At 36.8% G+C, this 19,801-nt stretch overlaps 2 protein-coding genes across 8 annotated transcripts in view; one reads left to right on the plus strand and one right to left on the minus strand.

Moving 5' to 3' along the window:
• Nucleotides 1-2,015: 2,015 nt before the first annotated feature.
• LOC123562575 (uncharacterized) lies at nt 2,016-4,357 on the plus strand. Its single transcript, XM_045355207.2, has 4 exons — nt 2,016-2,672; nt 3,146-3,280; nt 3,558-3,679; nt 4,138-4,357. The coding sequence occupies exons 1-4, from the start codon at nt 2,192-2,194 to the stop codon at nt 4,315-4,317; spliced, it is 918 nt and encodes a 305-aa protein (XP_045211142.2). The 5' UTR covers nt 2,016-2,191; the 3' UTR covers nt 4,318-4,357.
• A 9,326-nt stretch (nt 4,358-13,683) lies between these two features.
• The window catches only part of LOC123527282 (G-protein-signaling modulator 2-like), a 100,403-nt gene continuing 94,285 nt past the window's right edge, over nt 13,684-19,801 (minus strand). For all 7 annotated transcript variants that reach the window (XM_053525482.1, XM_053525479.1, XM_053525476.1 and 4 more), the window contains 3 exons: nt 19,284-19,437; nt 18,561-18,754; nt 13,684-15,172 (listed from right to left, as the gene is read on the minus strand). In XM_053525482.1, coding sequence (XP_053381457.1) covers nt 14,981-15,172; nt 18,561-18,754; nt 19,284-19,437 — 540 coding nt within the window. In that variant the 3' untranslated portion in view covers nt 13,684-14,980. The remainder of the gene's footprint in view (nt 15,173-18,560; nt 18,755-19,283; nt 19,438-19,801) is intronic.

The following is a 19,801-nucleotide window of genomic DNA, read 5'->3' on the forward strand; positions in this document are numbered from 1 at the left end:
TGCTTGATGGATTTTCATTAAACTTGATCTGTAGCATCACTATAAAAACCCGCTCCAATTCTGTTCAAATGGGGGAACCCGGCCCCTTTTAAAGGCCACTAGAGCTTAAAATAGAAATATCTTGTAACGATTTTTCTCATTAACCTTTTGATGGAACTTCAAACTTTGTGTGCATCACTATAAGGTCATCACACAAATTGATTCATATCTGGGCGCTCGGTCTTTGAGCCAAAAAATAGTAATACCTTTAAACAACTTCTCAAGGACTGATTAAGGGATTAAACTTGGTCTGTAGCATCATTGCAAGGTCCTCCACCAAATTTGTTCAAATGTGGGAATCCAGCACCCTTCTAAGAGTCAATAGAGCTTGATACAGAAATACATTTGTACCTTTAACAATTTCTTCCCATGAACCAGAGGATGACGATAACCGTTACAAAGAGACCTGCTCCAATGGTCTATGTTTGTTTTTCCTATCCAGTTTTAAAGACCTCAGTAGCATATTGTGTTTGAACTGTTTGTCATCTGTCAGACTAATTTTTGTACATGTAATCAACTTCTGCTGCCTCGGGAACTTTCAACACCTTCAGCATGTTATGGCTCTCTTTCAAATTTGCAAATTCTCTAGCCTGTCTAAGCTCTGAAACTCAGGTGACAGACCTAGGGCCATCATGGTCCTCTTGTTTAAAATGTGGCGACAAGAAGACAATTGTGTTAAAAAGATTCTGCACCATGTACAGTGGTAAAAAAATCATAGAAAAAAATCTCCACAATCTTTATTTTATAACAAAGAAAGTAAAACTGACCATTAACTCATCTGAAGCATATAAACAGTGATTAATTTGATTTTATCTGACACATGTATATTCCTTGGGTAACTGAAACATCTATGAACATTATTTGTTTTGTCCTTTTAAACGGAATTGTATTGAAAAAATATATTCTCTCTATTCGTTCTTTTTTGAAATTATAACTCATTTTGTTTGAAGTGCAAAAGGAAAGACACCGCGTGTAATAAGAAAAAAGTTCCAAAAATGACATAGCAATTGTTATTTCTGGTTGAATTCAGTTTCAAAAATCTAAGTTTTACATCTCCAAAAAAATCATAAAGGTGTATACATTGATTCCGTTCCTTCTATTTATAGACTTATCTATTCTCTTTCTCAGTTTATTCTCTTGTCTTATCAACGTATCATAAGGCATAAAAAATTGTTTGTTTCCGGTATCCCGACCTACCCTAAAGTTTTGGCCCTACCCTTAATGTTTTTATGGCCTTGGAGACTATTTGTTTTCAACTCTTTAACAAAAAGTAGCAAAACTGCATTTTTATGCACTAAAGATGGTCAGTGATGTTAGAAATCAACTTACTGATGCTCTGAATACATTACCTCCTTATTTGTATTCATTTCTTGACACAAAAATAATTTCCGAAAAGTCTCAATAAAAAAAATCCAAAAACAAAAAAATCCGACCTACCTACCAAGGCCCCAAATTTTTAGCATGTTACCGGAAACAAATATTTTTTAAGGCCTAACATTATTTTTGTCGACCGAGACACGCTTTCGCTGGTATCCTAGCATTTAAAATTTACATGTTACATATTTTCTCAATGCATTCCTACATTTTAGTTTTTATAGCACGGTTAGTGCCCCTTTATTCGTGAGAGATTTTTCCGCGAACTGTGTCTTAATGCTGGATAACAAATCCATTCACAAATGAAATTTAAAAAGTGAATATAAATAAGACAGAGTCACAAATGGCTTACACTTACAATAGAAAACTCCCATCAAAATCAGTTTGGTGATCAATTCAAAACCAGTAAAGATATTTTGAAGAAAACAACAACAACAAAAAAAAAAACAATCCAGTATGTAAAGAGACATCAGGAAAAGCACTATTGCTACGGAAGAGGCAGATCAAACAGTATGTTACTTTGTTTTGGTTTTACTAAATCATTTTTTTTAATTAAATCGAGACAATTTTAGCTTGGGGACACTCTTAAAAGCGGTGCAATACTACGGCCCTAAACAGTTAACAGTAGTTGAAATGACTGATCTTCCGTGATTTATAATTACAAATCTTTTGTACACGAGTTGTAACGACTAATACTCCCACTGTTTTATCTTGCATTATTTGTGACAATGCCTTATCTATATATCAAGTGTTTAAGTTAGGTCAGGGAGAACGAACAATGGCGGTCTTAAACATTCTTAAAGTCATAACTTTTATGTGTTTGCTTGTAATACCAAACATTGTAAATGCTGACATAGATAGTGACACGGAGGACATATCAAGATACAGTGATGGAGATATTCTTAAACAGGTTCTTTCAAAAATGGAAGCTATGCATGCAAAAATAAAGAAGTTGGAAAAGTCGGAGTCAAGTTTGAAACAGTCTATCAGCGTTCTAATTGGAACTACCGCACAGTTCCGGCTACAGATCGCAGACCTTGAACAATCCAATAAAGAAAAAGGAGAAAGGATTTCATTTCTTGAAAATAAACTGGCAAGTAGTAGTGAATTGGATCGTGCCGTTAACAGAGACACACAGGAAGCTGAACATGCTGTTGTGAACGGAAAGGTGTCAGGAAAAGAAAAAGAAGTTAGAACAGACGTTGATAACGGAGCGACTGAAACTATTAGAAGAGAAAACGACAGGCCAACGATAAGAGGTAAAACATATACTGTTATCGATATTAATAGATCGGAAACAAGTGATAGATATCAAAATCTTGGAAAATGATATTATATGTTCAGGAAATATATAGATATAATGGCCTGCTTTGCAAATGACCCCATTGCTTTGGTATCGTTATGTAAGTGTTTCTTTTAACCTTTATCCTGCTAAATTTCTATAATGAACATGTCCATCTTTCAATTTGAACAGTACCATTAACTGTTAAAAGGGGTGCTTACCAAATAAATACTGACTGAATGGCGAACAGTGCACAACATGATCAGACTGCATAGATGTGCAGGCTGATCTTGGTCTGCACTGGTCGCAAAGGCAGAATCACTTGCCGCCAGCAGGCTAAGGGTTTTAAGCAGTGGTGAGTACAAGTATCATGTTTGCAATATGTTTTGCAGTGCCAAATGCAAATATCATTTGTGCTAAATGCATATCAATTTGCTTTACTGTTTGCAGAATCTCGCCAAGTTCCAGAACAAGTGGCTTTTACCGCATACTTAGATCACGTGATAAGAAATTTAGGCAAAGACCAACCCATCGTTTATAATATGATATTACTGAATGAGGCTGGGGCTTACAGTGTCAACAGTGGTGAGTATAAATAATACATTTAAGAAAACAGTGTCTATCGATCAAACCCTATGGATTTTTTCTACTATAATACGGAAGGTTAAGGATAAAGGATCTTTAATCTTAGACATTGTCATTTATATAAAGCTGCTGTAAGATGATAAAATCATTTTGAAATTTTTTTAACTGGACGAGTTGTTACAAAATTTCGAGGTAAAACATACTGTGGTTGCCTAAATGGAGCAAATGCACTGTTGTTTTTTTCTTTTAAATTTTAGTGAATCCATATTTTTTTCAGGAATATTTCGTGCGCCTGTGGCAGGAGTGTATCTGTTTTCATGGTCCGCAACAGCCAGGAAGCTACCGGGCGAAAGTCCTCACGATATATGGATAAAACTAGTCGTAAATGGCGTCCATATGGTATATTTTCGCATTTCGGATTTCTTTCTTTCTATATTTCTATTAACCTAAATTTGATAATTCTACGAAACTTACCCATCTATAAGTACTCTTATCTAGATCCAGTTTTTTTTCATAGCAGCCTCGATATCGTCCGCTTTGAAATCGGAAGGTCTGTGGTTCGATCCCTGGCCGCGTAATAACAAAGCTAGCCATGAAACGGCTTTTATAATAAACTCGATACGACTTCTTTTAATGAGAAACGGTACTGGTAGCTCCCTTGCTGGGCACTAAGTGTTTAAAGGATTTACCTGGCGGTAAAACGAGCCCAAACAAGCTTTGTCGCACAACAGCTTTGTAGTTCTTGTTGTTTGCTGATCATATGCGACGTTAACTTCATATAAAACTTACCTTTACCTCTAACACTGAAAATATTCTCTGAAAAGGTTTATGACTTACAAGAATCTATAACAAACCAGGTTGGGGCAGTCGCTGAAAGTCGAAGTGATGGTGACGACAATCAAGGAAGTAACACAGTGGTCCTACGTCTGAACCAAGGTGACGAAGTATGGACTGCACATTATGGTGGCACAGATATTTACGGGGCCGACAATGAAAGAACAACGTCATTTACTGGTGTTTTATTGTACATGGACTGAAAGTAGTCTGGACGAAATAAAATATAAATGTGAGACAGTGCGTATCCGTTGGTTGTAGCTTCTATTCAAAAAGTAGCCTACTGATTAAATATAACAGGGTGTCTATTTTTTTAAATAGATAAAAGACCTTTGACCGAGTGACCTCAAAATTAAGACCGGCAACCTACTCAACATGTCCAATCATTATGTGAAGTTTCAACGTTCTGGGTCAAGTAGTTCTCAAGTAATCAATCAGAATTGGTTTTCCATGTTCTAGTCCCTGTGACCTTTGCAAGAGTGACCAAAAGATAGGGGTCATCTTCTCTGCATGTACAATCATCCTATGAAGTTTCAACATTCTGGGTAGGGTTGTTCTCAAGTTACTATCGGAAACGGTTTTCCATGTCTAGCCCCTGCGACCTTGACCTTTGACCGGGTGGCTCCAAAATCTATACAAGTTTTCTACTTCAAATATCCAAACATCCCATAATTTTTCAAGGTCCTGGGTAAAGTGTTTTTTTTTCAAGTTTCTGACTGGAAACAGTTATGCATATTCTTGCCCATATGACCTTTGACCTACTGACCCAAAGATCAATAGGGCCTAAGGGGTCATCCACTCTGTATGTCCAATCATCCTATTCATTAGCAACGTTCTGGGTCAAGCGGTTCTCAAAGTTATTGAACTGTGACGGTTTTCCATGTGACCTAGACTTTTGATGAAATGACCATTAAAACAATAGGGTTCATCAACTCCATCACCATATTAAGTTTGAAAGTAATAGGTTTAATAGTTCTCAACTTGTTGACCAGAAAAGGTTTTCCATGTTCCTACGACCTTGACCTACCGACCCCAAAATCAACAGGGGTCAAATACCCAGCAAGCACAATCATCCTACGAGGTTTCAACATTCTGGGTCAAGTGGGTCACAAGTTACAGATCCGAAACAGTTTTCCATATTCTGGCCTTTGTGACCTTGACCGTATGAATGCCAAATAGTAGGGGTCATCTTCTTGGCATGTATGATCATCCTATGAGGTCAAGGCTCTGTGGTTCTATCGTTATTGATCGAAAATGGTTTTCCATGGTCAGGCCCCTGTGACTTATTAAGATATCCCAAAGCATATAGGGGACATCTGTTCCATATTAAAGTCCTATGACTTTATGAAGTTTGAAAGTTTGAAGGTTTTATATAACCATTTATTTTTTAAATGGTTCTCCAGTTACTGATCACTGGTGTGATAAAAAAAAACAAGTTCATTTGTTTAATATTCCTTTTATTTTTTGAGTCAACATGTCCATGACATTTTGTAGAATGAAAATGGATTTTTTGTCTACAATGCATAATACATGTAATAGTTTAATAATGAATAACATGACACATGAAGTTACACAACTGTAAAGAAGGCATCTAAAAAGCTGTACCCATTTTTACTGACGGCATACTAGGAAACATACCTCTCATTTTGTTTCAAATACATTTTTACAAGTCACAATGCAACAGTATTCACTTCGTAAAATGATTATACAACTTTGATAAACAAGAGCTCTCCATAAGACAGCCAATGCTCAACTATTTGAATTGTCCCAGAAGCAGGAAAATTACTCTAAATGTTAAAACTTGCAAACAAAACTTTAACCAGAATTTTCTAAGTCCAAAATACATGTCAGAGTTACGGGACTTGATCCAGTGAGGTTGATAATTGATCTTGAAAAAGTAAAAATAAGTTTAAAAGCTATATGCAAAACTTTAACCAGGATTTTTTAAGTCCGAACAGGGGAATAATTTGGCCAAAATGCATGTCAGAGTTATGAGACTTGATGCTTTAACCTAGTTTTATAACCCCGAAGACACATGTGAAGTTTCAATTCAATATCTGCATTAGTTCTTGAGATAGTAACTTGCATGTAAAACTTTGACCAGGATTTTCCAAATTTGGCCAAAATACATGTCATGGGACTTGACCTATTAAGGTTGGTAATTGACCTAGAAAAAGAAACAATAAGTTTCAAAGCTATATGCCTTTAAATGATAGCCATATGTACTTGCATGCAAAACTTTAACCAAGGTGTGATGACGACGCCAGGGTGAGTAGAATAGCTAAACCATTCTTTGAATAGTCTAGCTAAAATGGCAGTAGTATAAGTAGTATACACTTACTGAAAGGCTCAAGCGGTCAATAGTTTTGACTACTGACCTGCAGGCAATTCAGTATGTGTTTAACTGTTATTACATGACATCAGAAATAAATATTTGCATTTTTATCTTTTATGTGTTGACTTTAGCGCAGCAAAATTAAGTACATTACTATAAACTGATCAACAGCACAAACTATAGACCAGAAACAACTTTGGAAATAAACAAAAACATCACTTAATGCCTTTTTAGAACAAACCACTATTTGTTTACATTGCTGGAAAGTTTTTACGCTATATTTCAACAGTATTTCAGTTTAACAACAGTTATCTAAATTTAACCAGTGTTCTTAAAATCTGCACGAGTGATGACGAAGGGCAATGACCTTCCGAACATGAATCTGTGGTGGTGGAAGAATGGCTTCACGTGTTGTCCTTTGTCAATTTGTCATTGTGTGCATTAACATCACTCAAGGAAAACTCACAACCCTTCAATTCACATTGTTGTGCTCCCTCCAATGCGCTATAGAACACTTTTAATTCCAATAAATTTTGCTGATTTTTCCAACAGTTCAAAGACAATTTTCAACAGAAAGGGAAGTAATTCAAAAACTAAAAACTGCATTATCAAACAGTTTGTGCACTTTTATACACCATATTTCTACACTTATGCAGTAACCTATTCACTTACCTACAAGACTAGATTTTTCTCCTTAAATAAATCAGATCTAATGTGTTGACTCGTCTAATAAGTGAGTGAATGTTACTGATCTAAAGTATTTATAGAGGAGTCTGCAGAGTGTGTGTGTTTGTGTGTTCGGGTTTAACATCTTTTTCAACAATTTTTTTCAGTCATATAAAGGATGGTGTCTACTTGTAGAGTCTGTAGAGTGCTGCTAATTTAAGTGATTAAAGGCAAAGAGCTATAAAATAAATAGATTGGCAACTTGAAAGGCATATAGAGCAAATCTCGCCAACCTCCCGTGACAAAAAAAACGAGATCTCGTTACCGGAAGTGGCGCTTTCTCCACGCGCCATTTTGTATGCGAAAGCAATTATTCATCGGTAAAATAATTATCACCGTATGACCACGCTTCTTTCGATGGCAAAAAAAACCCTGTACTTGGTGTCTTAAGACCATTTCTCATTAAACTAATTTTGTTTTAGAAGCTAACATGTATTTTAAATGTAGTTTTAAAGGTACAAATTGTAACTGCATGCTCGCCGATGTTTGTTTTTAGTAAGATAACGCCGAATCCCGCTCTGACACGAGCTCACGCGAGATTACAGCCAGTTGCCATTCTGTGTATTTTATACTTCTTTGTTAAAGGCCCCTGTTTTGTGGAAGGATGGTCTTATAGACAGGTAAATATGGTGAATAAATATAAAAGTACCTGTTACTATTTATTGAAATTATTGAATATCATCCTAAAAAATAACTGAAAGCAAATTAAATGGTATAACACAGACATAAAATAATGCCGCATGTCCTAAAATGAGACATAATATGTACCCGACTTACACATACATGTGACAGAAAATGAGATTTTTTCAAAATGTAATCAGCTATTATCGAGTATAATGGGATGAGGAATGAGAATATGTATTGCAATACATTCTGCATGACACTAAACAAAACATGCTTCATTTCAGTTTAAGATAATAATCAAATTCAACAATCACCCAGCATTTAAATGGATCTACCATTTCACAATCACACATCCATCGCAACAATTTAAAAATATATTATGAGCAAGCAAAACAAAGTCACATCAGATAAAAAAAATATTTGTGTCCTGGTCCCAGTAGTTAAAAAACTTAAGTTGGGGAACCAGTTTATAAACTCTGAAACGCGATTGGTTGATTTTCAGCACAGCACTGGAACTGACCAATGGCAATGCTGGGCTATGAGACTGGTTTCCAAACATAGTTTTATCACCTTGGAGCCAGTTCAATTAAACATTTCAAAATTTCAGACATGGCAAGTTCTAAAAACTTTGTTAGGCCAATTGTTAGGCACAATTAAAACGCCTTGAATTGCAGAAGAAAAGCTTTGCTTATAAAATACTTTACTTTCAGCTTTTGATGGTCGGGGAAGATCCCAGGCACCCGTCTTTTCAGTATATCACCACAGGCAGGCACCTGTGTAGAACCTGCCAACTGAAACGCTTCTTCAAACAAAAATACTCTACATTCTTAAGATCGTATTAAAACCCAAAGCGGTGATGGGCAAGTAAGTTTAGGCCTGTGACCTTAACTACTCGGCCATGCAGTTCTCGTTACCTAATTAGACCATCACTCACATGAAAGGAATCTAAATAAAACACAATTAATTTTCTGTTATGCCATGCAAGTTTCTATTCTTCAATAAAGCTACGCATGAAAACAAGCTAACATATTTGCGCAACTTTTAAAAACATGGTTTTCAACAAGAATCCTTGTTCCTAGGACAATCCATTTACTTTATCATGACAGGTACTTGAAAATGCAGCTCTGTGATTGGTCAGTTAGTCTCCTGATGTCATGATAAAGTTATAATTCACAAATGAAATGGTCCATGCAAACTAAGATGTGAGATCAGGTGTAATATATTGACCCGTCAATAAAACACTAAACAAGTGGAAAAAAAACCTGTGTTTAGTGTTTCCCCTTCAATTCTGTTTCTTCTTTCATCTTGAAAAGTAAAATTAAAGATTTTCTTTGTCGCAAGAGATTATGGTAATACAGTTAAAAGTACGTATCTCGAATTTCAGGGGATCGAGCCTTTTACTTCGAGATTGCTGAAATTCGAATTAAAATTGTATTTTGTGCACATATTTTTTGGGTTTCAACTGTATTTGTTTTAATTTTCATTCATCAAAAGTTTGTCTTATAGCTATATTTGAACAAGAGGGCCATGATGGCCCTATATCGCTCACCTGTTATCATTGCACTTGAGGACAAGAAGGTCCTCAGAAAAAATATCTAAATCCAAAGGACAGGAACAACAAAGGGAAGAAATTTAACCAAAAAGATTTTGTTTGTTTTGTTTTGGGTTTAACGCCGTTTTTCAACAGTATTTCAGTCATGTAACGGCGGGCAGTTAACCTAACCAGTGTTCCTGGGTTCTGTACCAGTACAAACCTGTTCTCCGCAAGTAACTGCCAACTTCCCCACATGAATTATCAGAGGTGGAGGACTAATGATTTCAGACACAATGTCGTTTATCAAATAGTCACGGAGAACATACGCCCCGCCCGAGGATCGAACTCACGACCCCGCGATCCGTAGACCAACGCTCTTACCTACTGAGCTAAGCGGGCGGGCTTAACCAAAAAGAAGAAGAAAATTCTTACAAGGTATAGATATGTCAAAAAACACCTAAAAATTGGAGGTACCATCCATGTTGTACCACAGAAAAGTGGTCTCGGTTTTTCCCTATGGCCAATAATAAAAAAGTTACTAAAAATAAGCTATTTATAGTAACGTAAAAGGGAAGTAATAAAAAAAAAAATTGTAAGTGAACAAAAGAAGGATCTGCCAAATAAATATGTTGGCATAAATGAAATTTCAGATCAGTATCTTCATTAGTTATGGAGATATACCCATTTTAATTTGAAATAAAGGGAGGTAATTTGACATAAAATCTGTCCATAGTTATCTACCCTGATTGTCTCAGTCCAACTAATAACAATAATGAAATTTCAAATAAGTCCTATAAGTACTTTCTGATATAAATCCATTTTGATTAAAATCAGGGGAGGTAATCAGATATAAAATAACTCTGGAACCTACGACTGGATCTGATTTGTAATGGAATCCAAGATTTATTGTTGTTGAAGATATTTTGGAAGTTTGTATCAAATAAAACCACAAATGAAAGCTCTATATGGCTGCAAAAGCCAAAATAGCCAATTTTGGACCTTTAGCTCTTGAACCCAAGAAGGAATCTGGCCAGTTCAAGAAAGGAAGCAAGATCTTGTGGTGATACAAGTTGTGTGCAAGTTTGGTTAAAATCAAATCATAAATGAAGCTGCTATTGTACAGACAAGGTCAAAATAGCTAATTTTGGCCCATTCAGGGGCCATAACTCTGGACCCCATTATGGGATCTGGCTGGTTGAAGAAAGGAACCGAGATGTTATGGTGACACAAGTTTTGTGCAAGTTTAATTAAATTCAAATCATAAATGAAGCTGCTATCGTGCAGACAAGGTCAAGATAGCTAATTCTGGCCCTTTCAGGGGCCATAACTCTGGAACCCATAATGGCATCTTGCCAGTTCAAGAAAGGAAACAAGATCTTATGGTGATACAAGTTGTGTGCAAGTTTGGTTAAAATAAAATCATAAATGAGGCTGCTATTGTGCAGACAAGGTCAAAATAGCTAATTCTGGCCCTTTCAGGGGCCATAACTCTGAAACCCATAATGGGATCTGGCTAGTTCAAGAAAGGAACCGAGATCTTATGGTGACAAAAGTTTTGTGCAAGTTTAGTTAAAATCAAATCATAAATGAAGCTGCTATTGTGCAACAAGGGTCAAAATAGCTATTTTTGGCCCTTTCAGGGGCCATAACTCTGGAACCCATAATGGGATCTGGCCAGTTCAAGAAAGGAACCGACATCTTATGTTGACACAAGTTGTATGCAAGTTTAGTTAAAATAAAATCAATAATGAAACCACTATCGTGCAGACAAGAAATTGTTGACGGACGCATGAACGCACGCACAGACGACGGACAACGGGTGATCACAAAAGCTCACCTTGTCACTATGTGACAGGTGAGCTAAAAAGATAACAAGAGCTCGTAGAACAAAAAATGCCCCCCTTGATGCATTCAGTAATTGCACAAGAAACAGAAATTATTTGGTCACTGTACACAAAAGTTCTACTGTTCTGGGTCAATGTAACCTTGATTTTTGACCTACTGAGTTCAAAATCAATAGGAGTCATCTGCTGGTCATGAGCAACCTCCCAATTAAGTTAAGTGATCCTAGGCCCAAGCGTTCTTAAGTTATTGTCCGGAAAGGGTTTAACTGTTCTGGGTCAATGTGACCTTGACCTTTGGCCTACTGACCTCAAAAGCAATAGGGGTCATCTGCTAGTCATGAACAACCTCCCTATCAACTTTCATGATCTTAGGCCCAAGTGTTCTGAAGTTATCATCCGGAAACTGTTGGAACTGTTCTGGATCACTGTGACCTTGACCTTTGAGCTACTGATTTAAAATCAATAGGGGTTATCTGCTGATACTGATCAGCCTCCCAATCAAGTTTTGTGGTCCTAGGCCCAAGCGTTCTCAAGTTATCGTCTGAAAACAGTTTAACTGTTCCGTGTCACTTAACCTTGACCTTTGACCTACTGACCTCAAAATCAATAGGGGTCATCTACTGATCATGACCAACCTCCCTATCAACTTTCCTGATCCTATGCCCAAACGTTTTTGGGTATCATCCGGAACCCGTTGAACAGTTCCTGATCACTGTGACCTTGACCTTGGACCTATTTATCTCAAAATCAATAGGGTTCATCTGCTGGTCATGACCAACTTCCCAATCAACTTTCATGATCCTAGGCCACAGAATTCTTGACTGTTCCAGGTCACTGTGACCTTGACCTTTGACCTACTGACCTTATAATCATAGGGGTCATCTGCTGGTCATAATCAACCTCTCTATTAATGTTCATGATCCTGGACCTAAGTGTTCTTGAATTATCATCCGGAAACTGTTTAACTGTTCCAGGTCACTGTGACCACCTTTGACCAACTGATCTCAAAATCAATAGGGGTCATCTACTGGTCATAACCAACCTCCCTATCAACTTTCATGATCCTAGGCCCAAGCGTTCTTGATTTATCATCCGGAAATGGATTTGTCTACATACCGTTTAACAGACCGACTGACATCTGCAAAACAATATACCCCTCCTTCTTCAAAGGGGGGCATAAAAATAGAACAAGAAAAATTGCCTGCCTACCTACTCCACCCACCCCTTTTTTGTTGGTCAAGTAACCCTAAACACAGGAATTTTTTCATGCCCAGTGTGACAGTATATTGAAGTTATGAGTATAAAACAGAACTTCAGCATTTGTTGACTCACTTTTTTTTCTGTTCCCTGCAGAATACTTAACACATTTGTTATTCTTTGAGTTCCAATTAACTAACTCCCTTTTCAAACTGCACATAACTGAGATAGTTGTATTAAATTGTGAAGATTCTAGCTTTTATGTATCAATTTGTAAACGTACAAAAATCAAGTATCAACAAGCAAATTCGATGAATTGGAATCCCCCGCGAAGGGTCGAGTTGGGGAACGGCAAAAAAATATATCCGGGAAAAAGGGTTTAAAGAATTTTAAAACCAAAACAAATAAATTTTCATTAGCAAATAAAATTTAAAAGAAAATGAAGGTTTTTTTGGTGGGGGGGGGGGGGGGGGGGGGGGGGGGGGGGGGGGGGGGGGGGGGGGGGGGGGGGGGGGGGTGAGGAACAACAGTTACATGTTGTTAAAATATGGTAGAAACGAAAAATGAAAAAAAAAAAAAAAAAAATGGGGGGGGGGGGGGGGGGGGGGGGGGGGGGGGGGGGGGGGGGGGGGGGGGGGGGGGGGGGGGGGGGGGGGGGGGGGTGAGGGGGAAGGGGTGACCAATGTAAGGTGGTGACCAGTTAGTACACAACATCACATTTTATAATAAATGTGCATGGAAAAGAATGGAAGAATTTTAAATGAAATTCTTCCAATTGTTGGTTTGTTATGTACAGATCTGGGGATTTTAAACAATTAAAGGGCAAAAAACTAAATGGAAAATTGACCAATCGAAAAAAAACTTGAAGGGCATCGTCGCAGTATTTTGGGGTTCATGTCTATTTCAAGTTGATGAAATTCTACCTGCTAGTTACTGAAAAATGCTGCAGACGGACATTTTCATTAAATAAAGGGGCAATAACTCGAGGGAAATTGACCTATCAAAAAAAAAACTTGACGGGCATCAGCGCAGTATCTTGGTTCATGTCTATTTCAAATTTGATAAAATTTCTACCCTGTTAGTTACTGAAAATAGCTGCAGACAGACATTTTTATTAAATCAAGGGCAAAAAACTCGGGGGAAATTGACCAATCAAAAAAAAACTTGACGGGCATCATCGCAGTATGTGGTTCATGTTTATTTCAAGTTTCATGAAATTCTCCCATAGTTACTGAGAAATGGCTGCGGACGGACGGACGGACGGACTGACGGACGGACGGACAACGCCATTTCAATACCCCCCTCCCGATTTCATCGGCGGGGGATAACTATAAAGCTTTTTGGTACATAAAAATATAAAGACTTTCTTAAGAACAAAATGTATTCAGAACATGAAAATTTTCATACCCTATTAATTTTGTTCAGTTAATGCTACTAGGTCAATGCTAAATGAAATGAAATGAAAATGAAAATACATGATTCCCACTGCACTGTTCATATATCAACAATGCATATTAAGTTTTATACAAGAAAAGAAACATCAGCAGAATACAGTACGTTTTCAACGAACTCTATGGCATCTGTTGCGAAGTTTTTCTTACGCAATTTTATTTAACATTATTGCCTGAGAACATTGGTTCATGACACATCGTAAATTTTAAATGTCTCGCTTTCTACCAATAAGAGAACTTGATACTATAAATAAATTAATGATTTTGTTAGACTGACAAAATTTCAATTTCTTCTTAGTTTTTCAGACCAAACTGTTTTTGGGAAGTTCTATTGTTTTGACATTTCAATATTTCACATTTACTCAAAATGTGAAGAAAATGTAACAGATCACAGAAGAAGCCATTTTCACATAGCGACGATAGAAGCTAAAAGTAACTACATGATCTTACACTAAAAACAACACGTTACCTAAAAGCAACAATTTAAAGTTCCAACCTTTCGGAATACAACTGAACAACAGTTTTCCAATGAATCACATGAAATTCTCATAAAAAGCTATTTTTAGATACGACATGCCAGGAATGCTCAATAAATATCTTTATAGAAGACGAATTTGGCAACTATATTATTTTATATATACTCTGAAATTATTTTCTATGTGAACAGAACTATTTTGAACATCTAGATGTGCTCAATTTCAATCGTCTTATAAATCAAAGTCTCGACATGCAATTTCAAATTCGTAATTTCCAGACACATACGAGATTCTATCTATTCAATTCATAAAAACATCTGTTATTCCGGTTCATTGAAATGCCAAGATACACAAAATTTCTATCAAGTCAATTCGTTATAATGCCCAGACGTACATCTTTCCCGTCTATTACAACATCTAAACCTTCAGACTGTTCGCCTTTTTCAGGAGGAAATAAAATCTAGAAGCAATGAATTTCTATCAATTTCAAAGTCATAATAATGTCTAGACTTGCAGAGATTCTAACCTATTGGTTCAATATTAGTTCTATTACATCGGGACTTTCAGATCTTCCTGCATTTCAATTCAATATAACGTCAACTCAACAGAATTTCTTTGCAATCCCTTACAGGTACAAAGACACTTCCCAACATTAAATATGTCATGAAACAAATATTGTCTATTTCTTTTTCTTCTTTCCGGGCGTTGGCTGGACTGGTAGACCATCTTCTTTGTCCGGTAGACAGGTTCTCTGACCGTCTAATCGACTTGACTGCACCTTCTGTATTAAACTGAAGAAATCTTCGTCTGGAACGGTTGGGGCTTGGCGATTGTGAGGCAGGGCACTTCTTTGGTCATCTATTCTGGCTCCCTAAAGCAGAAAATATACAGATGTTTTTCATGAAATATGCAAACCTTTTATTGTTTTTTTTAACACATAACCCATGAGATCCTGACTCCACAAAACTTTCTTTTCCAATTAAAACACATGAATAAAGACTATTAGAATTTTAGATTATGCCCTCTTTGCATTTACCCTCGTAAAACTATTGATATACATATAAAATTGACTCTCAAAATAAATAACATAATGTTAAAAAAATACTTACAAGGGGTGTAAAGTCAGAATTTTTGTACAATTTATAGTCCAAGAGCAATAACTGCTACATATATTAATATACAAATTTTGTGCTGTGATTTTTACATGTATATGAGCAAGTGAATGAGTGAGAAGGGTTTTATGACACCCTCACAATAAATGTTAACACATCTAACAGCAAAGAAAATACTACTCTAAAAGTCTCATATTTCATGTTTTTTGGGGTTTTTTTTCGTGATTTTCCTTTTTTTTCATGGTTTTCATGAGGATGCCACATCGAAATCAGGGAATTTCCGTAGTGTGTATATATATCCTTTAAATACCTGGTATGTTGAAACATAATTCTATTCATTCCGTAATGTGCCGTTATATTTACCTGGGATCTTGGAACATTCTTTTGTTGGGATCTTGAAACGATCATAGATCATTAATAAAAGAATGTTCTAACAAACCAGGTTATTCAGGGTTTATATATTACTTAACTAGAGCTATCACTAAAGGTGATGAATGTACCCCCCGCATGCACTGACACAGTACATTGCAATTTGACACACACAAGACTGCATAATTATGTGGACTGTATGTATATAGACTGTATGATACAGTATAGTAACAAAAAACAAAGTCCCATAACTATGCAGAATATTTATCTAAAAGAATGTAACATGCACCATGCACAACTAGGGTTGGTACTGATCACTTGTGTGAAGTTTCATTAAATTGTGTGCAAAGATTTGGTAGATTAGGCATGCACAAGATTGCATATGCAGACTGTATATACATAGTAAAAGTTAACAAGAAACAAAGTCCCATAACTCTGCAATTTTGTCCCTGAAAGAACCTAACATGCCCCATGCACATCTACTGTTGATACTGATCACTTGTGTGAATTTTCATTAACTTGTGTCAAGGGGATGAGGGGAGATGGTGCGAACAAGATTGTGTCTATGTATAAGTATAGTAACAAAAAAACAAAGTCCCATAACTCTGCAAATTTTTTTTCAAAAAAGGGCCTAACAAGCCCCATGCACAACACTGTTGGTAAAGATCACTTGTTGAAGTTCATTAAATTGTGTCAGGGGGATGAGGAGATGGTGCGCACAAGATTGTGTCTATGTATATAGTATAGTAACAAAAAAACAAATTCCCATAACTCTGCAAATTTTTTTTCTAAAAGAACCTAACATGCCCCATGCACAACTACTGTTGGTACTGATCACATGTGTGAAGTTTCATTAAATTCTGTCAAGGGGATAAGGAGAGATGGTGCGCACAAGATTGCGTCTACGGACAGATGGACAGACAGACAGACAGACAACCTGAAACCAGTATACACCCCCTTACAACTTTGTTGTCGGGGGGTACAATAATATTACAACAGAAAATTTAGCGATACAGATAAATTCGCAAGAAGGTTCATTCACAAAATTTCGCGAAAATAAAAACCTCGCGAAGAAATATAGACTTTTACAGTATCTGTACTAGTGAGAACTAATAGTTTTATTATTTGATTACTGACCATCATGAATCTAAACATGAATTGCGTCATATTTTTTTCCTATTTTTGTTGGGTTATATTATGGATGTGCAGGCTGATCACGATCTGAATAGCCGCAAAAGCAGAATCAATCGTGTCCAACATGATAATGGTTAACATTACAATGTCATGATTATGCATGTTGTGTTACCTGATGCACATGATATTGCACAGGTAAACTGGTACCAATTAATGAAAACAACTGAGAAGACTTGAAATGAAATGAAAATTTCACATGTAAGATTGAAATGAGCCATGCCATGAGAAAACCAACATAGTGGGTTTGCGACCAGCATGGATCCAGACCAGCCTGCACATCTGCGCAGTCTGGTGAGGATCCATGCTGTTTGCTAACAGTTTCTCTGATTGCAATAGGATCTGAAAGCGAACAGCATGGATCCTGACCAGACTGCACGGATGCAGGCTGGTCTGGAGCCATGCTGGTGGCAAACCAACTATGCTGGTTTTCTCATGGCGTGGCTCAAGCATCTTTTTGGGTGAACATCTGATGCAATATTTTCAAACAAAGTGAGAATATACAGTACATGTTCATTAATCCTGTAACTGTAACAAAAATTATTACTATCGTTTTTGTTATCAGATTACAAACACTATATAATGTGTGACTATGTAATTTTGACACCATTTATAGATATGTTAATGGATATGGGGAGAAAATATAAAAGCATAATTCTAACATATAGCTTATATATTTTGTGAACCAAAAAAAGAACAGTTACCTTTCCCTTAGTAATTCGTTCAAAAGAAGTTTTAAAATGAGGCAAAATCTTGTCAGAAAAGTTTGTTGCAATTTTACAATACAGTCACACCTGTATTAAGCATCCAACCTAAGGAGCAATACAATCCGGCTAATTAACAAAAGCTGAAATTAGCAGAAAAATTCAATTTGGGAAGTTTGCTGACTGGCTGCTTAATACAGGTGACAAGAGCACCGCAATGCGGAGCACTATACGCCCAAAGGTATAACCTTTGACCCCTAAATGTGACCTTGACCTTGAAGCGAGCCATCCGAAACATGAACTCTGCACGTTGTGTCGATGTGGTAAACATTTGTGCAAAGTTTCTTTAAATTCCTTCAGGCAGTTAAAAGAGTTACTGAGTGGACATGAAACCAAGTGATATGACATTTGACCCTGAAGTGTGACAATGACCTTGAAGCGAGCCATCCAAAAACATGAACTGTGCATGTTGTCTCGATGTGGTGAACATTTGTGTCAAGTTTCTTCGAAATCCTTCAAGGGGTTACAGAGTGGACACGAAATTGCTAAAAGACTGACAGGGAGACAAACACCAGCGTCATAATGTAATACGCTCTCTTCGGGCGTATAACAAGGGCAGGTTCCATAGTACTATGATACACAGATGTGGAACAATGTCATTCACTGGAAATCTATAAAATCAACTAAATAAAATGTTCATATATCAGTCCTGGTGGCTATTAACTAACAAGAATGCATTCAGTAACTCAATGGCTTGGTCCCACGATGGTTCAGAGCAAGAAATTTATGCCTGTGACAGATAATAACTCAGTCACAGCAGTCACCATTTTTTACATGTTTTTGTACAATGTTTGCAAAGAAACTTCATTCTGAAACTACTTACTTGACATCTCATCAGCATTTCGAAGAAATTATCATCGGGAACATCTTGGACGTTACGTTGACGCAGGTACTGATTGATCACAGCTTGAGAATTGAGCCCCGGGAACTGGGGTAACGATGCACGCTGATCGTTCATGCGTGAACCTTGTATACCCGCAATCATATCGAGGAAGTTTTCACTATCTGGAGTGGATGCTGCAAAAAAACAGCTCATTTTAAAGAACAGAAGCTCAAAATGTCTTTTGTACATTTTATGTAGGTAGGGTACAAAGAGACCTAGAAAGTCAAACTATTTTTAAACTTCATAATTTATCTTATCTCTATGTGTACATCTATAAAGTACAAAAATGATGCTTAACAGGGCAAAAAAACACCAACTTAGAAGTGGAATAACATGTCTCAGCCAGTAAAAGTAAAGATGTGCACTAATAGTATCCAGCCTCTTTTTTCTGACTTATGTTAAATGCCTTCTAGACATCAAAAGGGCTCTTTCTCCAATGGTGACCTACACCTTGAAGCCAGCTCTAAAACGTGCACTCTGCATGTTGCCTTGATGCGGTAAACATTTGTGTCAAGTTTCTTCGAAATCCTTCAAGGGGTTCAAGAGTTACAGAGTGGACATGAAATAGGTAAAGGACAGACACCGGCGTCATAACATTAAATCATTTCAAAGGACTCATCACAGCAAAGTCCAAAAATGCAAAAGAAAATTAATTATGCTTACCCATTTTTGGTTTGCTTTCTTCGTTTTCTTTGTTCTCCGATTTTTCCAGGCCGTTTTTCTCACCTGGTACCAAGCTACATCGCTGTTCGTCTATCCGCCGACCTTGGAATTTACTGAGTAGGTCAAAGAATCCATCATCTTCCGGAGATAATGTCTATGGATTGATAAACATAAATTCATTAACAAATACTCTCTATAAACACTATTCTCTTTTTCATTTCATTTCTGTGGTAATAAACAATGAATTTTGCAGTCCTTTATCAAAAATAAACGTCAACCCTGACTTAGATGTACATATTCTTTTCTTTACCAAAGAAGAAAAAAAAACCTAAATAGCTTTGAATTTAACTGTAAAACAAGAGCACCGCCTTGCGGGTGCTGACGCTCATCTGATTTTTTTTGTGTAATAGAAATATTGTCCTACCCATGATTTTCTAAGTCTAAAAAGGGCCATCATTCTTGCAAAAAGCAGGATAGAGTTATGTTTCTTGATGTACAGTGTCCACTTATGATGGTGA

This window comes from Mercenaria mercenaria, chromosome 15 (assembly GCF_021730395.1).
Source record: "Mercenaria mercenaria strain notata chromosome 15, MADL_Memer_1, whole genome shotgun sequence".
In the NCBI taxonomy this organism is placed as follows: domain Eukaryota; kingdom Metazoa; phylum Mollusca; class Bivalvia; order Venerida; family Veneridae; genus Mercenaria; species Mercenaria mercenaria.

What these genes read in the sequence shown, in the direction of transcription:
- LOC123562575 (XM_045355207.2), top strand. Translation starts at nt 2,192, where the DNA reads ATGGCGGTCTTAAACATTCTTAAAGTCATAACTTTTATGTGTTTGCTT. An exon ending in CGACAGGCCAACGATAAGAG is followed by an intron (nt 2,673 to 3,145) that starts GTAAAACATATA and finishes TACTGTTTGCAG; the next exon opens with AATCTCGCCAAGTTCCAGAA. An exon ending in TCGTAAATGGCGTCCATATG is followed by an intron (nt 3,680 to 4,137) that starts GTATATTTTCGC and finishes ATAACAAACCAG; the next exon opens with GTTGGGGCAGTCGCTGAAAG.